This window comes from Gavialis gangeticus, unplaced genomic scaffold, assembly GCF_001723915.1.
Source record: "Gavialis gangeticus isolate Ggan-Ray unplaced genomic scaffold, GavGan_comp1, whole genome shotgun sequence".
Classification (NCBI taxonomy): Eukaryota; Metazoa; Chordata; order Crocodylia; family Gavialidae; genus Gavialis; species Gavialis gangeticus.
The window spans coordinates 79,086,399-79,092,182 of record NW_017729033.1 but is presented as its reverse complement, the minus strand read 5'-3'; the positions used below and the strand labels follow the sequence as shown (position 1 = coordinate 79,092,182).

The window sequence follows — 5,784 nt, the reverse complement described above, 5'->3', positions numbered from 1 at the left end:
CAGAAGGGTTTAGGGGAGACACTGTTTCCCCTAGCGCCCCCTGGCATGACAAGGAACAATGGACACAAATTATTAGAGAGTAGGTTTAGATTAGACATCTGCAAGAACTACTTCACAGTTAGGGTGGCTAGGAGCTGGAGCCAACTTCCAAGGGAAGTGGTGCTGGCTCCTACCCTGGGGTTCTTTAAGAAGAGGCTTGATGACTACCTGGCTGGACTCATTTGAGTCCAGTTTTTCTCCTGCCCAGGCGGGGGGTCGGACTTGAAGATCTACAAGGTCCCTTCCGACCCTACTTCTATGATTCTATGACCCATCCTATTAACACTTTTATTCTAAATGTGATTTTTTCAAAACGCCATAACTTGAAAATGACGTTCCTGGCAAGACAAGTAAAAATAGGGAGGGAAGAGGCTGATCCTTTCCTTGCATGAGATAGGAAAATCTCAGTAAGGCCAGGTCAGTGGGAATTTATGGGAGATAGGTTGAAAATTGGACAATATTGGAAAGATTGCTTTAGCCTTTATTGTGTTGGAGCTACCACTTCCTTAGATACAGAACAAATACATAATTCAACTTAAATTATGCATTCATTGTGACCAAACATATATTCCTGTGGAGAGTAAATACAATCAGCTAAGAGACTTTTAAAAATCTAATTAGAGGTATTTCTGCATTCAGAACAAGTAAAGTCACAGCTGTGTTGGTCTAAGTTAGAGCGCTGGCAACCTTTAAAAAGCTGCAGGCTGGAATAACCGAGCTCTAGTTCCAAGTGGCTTCAGTGGCATGTCAGTGGTGAGGACCTTTGCCTGTAGCACACTTGCATCACCACTACTTCCCCAAGCCCCTCCAAGTGTAGCTTTAACACAGGCTCACCTTCCAGCTGGTAGGGAGCTCCACTGGGGCTGGGCAGCTGGAAGCTGCATCTTCCCCACGGCACCTTCTCCTCTACCTCCCAGCTGCAGCACAGCCCCCCCACTGACTAGAAGCTGCACCTGTGTTGTAGCCAGGGAGTGGGGAGCTAGAGGAAGCAGCAGTATGGATGCAGCGTCTAGCTACCCAGCTGCTTGTTGCCTGGCCCTTGCACAGGCACAGGCAAAGCCCGCTGGCTCTGTGGGCTGGATCCAGTAGCTCCACAAGCTGTCTGCTGCTTAGCCCTGATTTAAGTCAAAAGTATCTGGACCTTTTGTAAAACTGGCACAAAATGAATAATTATTATTATACAATTTTTAGTCCACAGATTTACACTGTTATGAATCTTTTTATTATGTTAGCCATAAGTGATATACAGTACTTGAAAAACTAGAGGGAGAGAGTCTGTACTTAAATGAACATGATAGTGTGTTTGTTGCACATATATGTCTAAGACTGCAAAGGTCTGTGTTTTGCATAAGGCTGTGATTTCCTCACAAGGTTTATGAAGTTGCTGAGCCCCTGCTATTGATTCTCAGGTTCTGGAGTGGGATGTATAATCGCTTTGAGAAAGGAATGCATCCGCGGCAGTCAGTTACAGATTATCTGATGGCAGTGAAAGAAGAAACTCAGCAGTTGGAAGAGGAATTAGAAGTCTTAGAAGAGGTAAGAGACACTTGGTCTCATTATCCCAGGCTTAAATCTAAAAAATAACCAAAAAAACTTTGCTAGATTTGTATAGAGCAGAGGTTTTCAACCTTTTTTGACTCGAGACAGCCCTTGATGGACTCAAGGAACCCCTCAATACATTCAAGGCACCCCATGGAAAATGCCAGCTCTTCGTTTTCACTCTTTGGCATACTTAACAGTGCTAACATTGTGTGGCACCCCACAGCATCCTTGAAAGACTCTCAAAGCACCTCAGGGTGCTGTGGCAGCCTGGTAGAGAATCACTGGTTTAGGGTGTGATAGCATCCCCTGTCTGCTATGCGCTCTTCAATCACAGATGGAGCCTCAGCCCAAGCATCCTTCCTGCTTCCATTGATGTCAAGGAGAATTTTATTTTCCTTTTGATATCTTTGTCTTTTTAGAATGAACATTTGCCTTTGTCCTTGCCCATACCACCACATAGCTTTGATAGGCGTTTCATATACTTCTACAGCATGCAAAGCATAGACACCAATTTTATCTATGCTCTAAATGACCCCACTGAAGTAAGTGGGAGAATTGTCAGATAAATAGGGTTGCAAAGGGCTTATATTAATTTTAATCCAAATTTTTATACAGTGCCCAAGGCACAATACAGCCCAATTCTGCTCATAACTCACATTGTCTCTCTTCTTTCAGAGACTATCAAATCTTAAAAAAGTGCAGGTAAATAATAATAAAGTAAAGAATATGCAACAAGACCGGAACAAAGCACTACGGCTCTCTGCTTCTAACAACAGCATAGCTAATACTCCCCAGGAGTACAGTAACAATCTGAAGTCATTCCCATCCCGGAGCCCCTCTCAAGGGGATGAAGAAGACTCAGCCCTGATTCTGACACAGGACAACCTGAAAAGCTCTGATCCTGATCTCTCAGCCACCAGTGATCAGGAATCAGGTGTGGAGGACTTAAACTGCCGGTCGCCAAGTGGTGGTTGCCTGCCCAGTGAAGACAGTGGCAAGGATCCAGATTCAGATGAAGCTGTGTTTCTCACCGCCTGAAATGACTTTTCATCAGAGGAAGAATTGGGGCCATCTCTGAACTTCTAAAGAAATCCAAAGAAAGGGAGCCATGCAATAGTGTGTGTAAAGGCAGAACAAGCACTTATCACTATTGTCTTATCATAGTTAATCAAGAAAGGTAAATCTCTGCTATTATGAACATTCATTCATTCAAGCCACGTGTGGTTGCATCTTTTAACTTTAAAAGCCATACAGAATTATTCTTTTATTTTTATTTAAAAAATGCTATTTTTTTTAATTTCCATGATTGCTTCTTTTCCAAGACTCTTGGTAAAGCGTGTTCCTATGAAAAAGGCCAGAGAGATATCAATGTTATAAGTACTAGTGAGTTATCCACATTTGTGGTCTGGAGTATTTTTGCCTTCAGGGAGTTTGTGTGCATTTTTTTTAATTATTAACTTTTTTTTCTTTGACGTGTTCACATTAACAATTGTTTTAAACATTTTCCTATGAAAACCTACTGGGGCAAAGTAAAGGTAAATTTGAAACCAAATGAATAAGATCAGCTAAGCAGGGACTGGATCCTATTACAATCAAGGGCACTCGCCCATGAGCACGTGGAGTTACTGAACTAGGAAAGTTCTCAGTTTTTGCACACTGGTGAGCAAAAGTTTCTGCGAGGAAAACGGGAAGAATATAAATATAAATGCACAATCTTTTTCATAAAGCATGATGAATGTCACTAATTCCTTTTCATTTCTATTTTGTTTTCTTTATTTAAATTATACTTCTTTATAAATCCTTGGGAAGCAGGTACAAATGTGTAACCTTACCTACTTTTAAAGAGCAAATGTAAAATTTTTCAAGAGCACCCAAGTCCTACTGACTTAATGAGACCTGAGGTAAAAAAAAAGTATCAAAACTAATTAGATGCCTAACACCCAGTGATTTTTCAATAGGAGTTAGGTACCCAGCCAGCTCAGAAGATTTGGACCTAGATTACTTTTGAAATTAAGGATTTTCAGATACATTTTATACCCAAAGTTTAGGCTTTACAAAGAATTCCTTTCTAAATCCCAGCATGTGATCCCAAATGTGAAAACACATTTTTATCTGCCTATTTCCTTTCCCTTACAGTGGGAAAGGTAATAGGCTTCAGACCAACCTGAAGCATGGGTGCCACAAGCGGGACAGGCAGCCTCTGTGCACAACACATGGCAGACCGGAGGGAGAAGAAAGTGAAGTAGCAGATAAGGCAGGGAGTACAGGAAAAGAAGCAGAGCAGCACATTGGGCATGGGAAGGGGGGAGTGGCAGTTGGGGAGGATGCAGAGTTAATTTGTGGCACACCTGCCAAAAAAGGTTGGCCCCTACCGCCTGACAGTATTTTACAATCCAAAAATTACAGCATGCGATTTTTCATTATGTCCTCGCACTAAATGACACCGACTAGAACTTTGTAAGAAACGGATGAAAACGAGAAATTAATTTTGTTGACAGAAATAGGAACAAAAATGCTAAACACATTGAGTTGTGATTTTTAGAATTACTATGTGCTTTTATATTACACCACATACTGTTGAGCCATTTTACAATATAATTTATTTACATCTCATCTCATCTTCTTGAAGAAACTTTGGATTGAACTACCATTGATCATAACATGGTAGACAAGTTTACTTCAGTTATATTTCTTGTTAATCTGTTAAAGAATTTTTATAGTTAAATTACATATCTGTCCCTAAATTTGGAAGTTTGTTAAGAAATTACTATTAAATGTAGTTTGCTTTTGCTAGATAGAACTTTTTCTTTCCATTCTAAGAAACTGTTTGGGTAAAGGGAACAGATAAACTCCAGCACTGATAATATTCTCATAGGGGAGCTGCCATATTTGGAATACGGATTTGAATCCTAATGGAAGGATTTATTGTAGCGTATATTGGACAACCCAGATCTTCACCTTGAACAAAAGCTTGGGGCTCAACTGAGGTCAATGAAGGGATAACTATTTATACTTAGCTGAGAATTTAGCTCTGTGCATTTTTAAAGGTTATGCTTTTTTAATAAAATAATGTCCCAATTTTAATTGTAATTTTAAAAAGTGTATTTCATATTTTGGACATAGCCTGTAAAAATTATATTAAAGGAGATTTTTGAATGGGTTTTCTTTAAGAAAATAAATATATGCCGTATACAGCTAACAGTGAAAACAGGTCAAATACATTCTGCCTAAATATAAAAGAATGAGTTTGATTGCTGCAATATTGTCAATAAGTTAAAATGTGAATTTGTACATTCTGTTATTATTGTGTGCAATTAGATATGCCTAGAAATAGATGCAAAATGAAAATGCTATCTTCCTGTCACAAACCGTTGTAACAACCTTTAAAATTAAAATATTGGTATTTTAGGCACCAGTCATTACTGAGCAGTTCCCAGTTGCATACCTTTCAGGCCCTGGAATTTTGGTTTGGTCTCTGTTGTTTATGTTGTAACCTATGTATTGTGAATTATACTAGTCTCATACAAAATACTTCAGAAATAAATACTTAAGCTCCACAGGATGTTATTTCCTATTACTGCATTGGAAGCACCTGCTTGCTTAACTTTGTAATATAATTTTAGGATATTCCAAAGACTTATAATTTAGAAGAGGGGTAACCAACCTCTGGCACAGGCAGCCTCAGTATGTGGCATGTAGCAGATGGGGGATGGAGCAGAAAGCAAAGTATAGGGGAGTATAGGGCTGGGAGCAGCAAGCAGAACAGATCAAGTAGGGAAGGGGTGGAAGTGGCACTGGGGCGGGGTAGGGGTATGGGGCTAATATGTGACACTGGATAATTTGTGACTAGACGATCTTCATCTGAGAGTGCTGAAGCAGCTGGCCTAAGTCATTGCAGAACCCCTGGCAAAACTCTTCCACAACTCGTGGTGCTCTGGAAAAGTCCTGGAGGACTGGAAGAGGGCCAGGGTCGTGCCCATCCACTAGAAGGGTAGGAGGGAGGACCTGGGTAACTATAAGTCAGTCAGCCTAACTTCCATCCTAGGGAAAATCCTAGAAAAGTTCACCGCGGAATCTATCTACGATAAGCTTGCAGAAGGTAAGATTCTGAATGACAACCAGCATAGCTTAGTCATGGGCAGGTCTTGCCTTACCAACCTCATCTCCTTCTATGACCAGGTAACTTGCCACCCGGACACAAGA

General features: G+C 40.5%; 1 protein-coding gene across 1 annotated transcript in view; it reads left to right on the top strand.

Annotated features, from left to right (window-relative positions):
- MTMR7 (myotubularin related protein 7) overlaps positions 1-5,141 on the top strand; it is a 110,641-nt gene extending 105,500 nt beyond the window's left edge. The window contains exons 13-14 of the mRNA XM_019526580.1: positions 1,449-1,575; positions 2,257-5,141. Coding sequence (XP_019382125.1) covers positions 1,449-1,575; positions 2,257-2,619 — 490 coding nt within the window. The 3' untranslated portion in view covers positions 2,620-5,141. The remainder of the gene's footprint in view (positions 1-1,448; positions 1,576-2,256) is intronic.
- Positions 5,142-5,784: the final 643 nt, after the last annotated feature.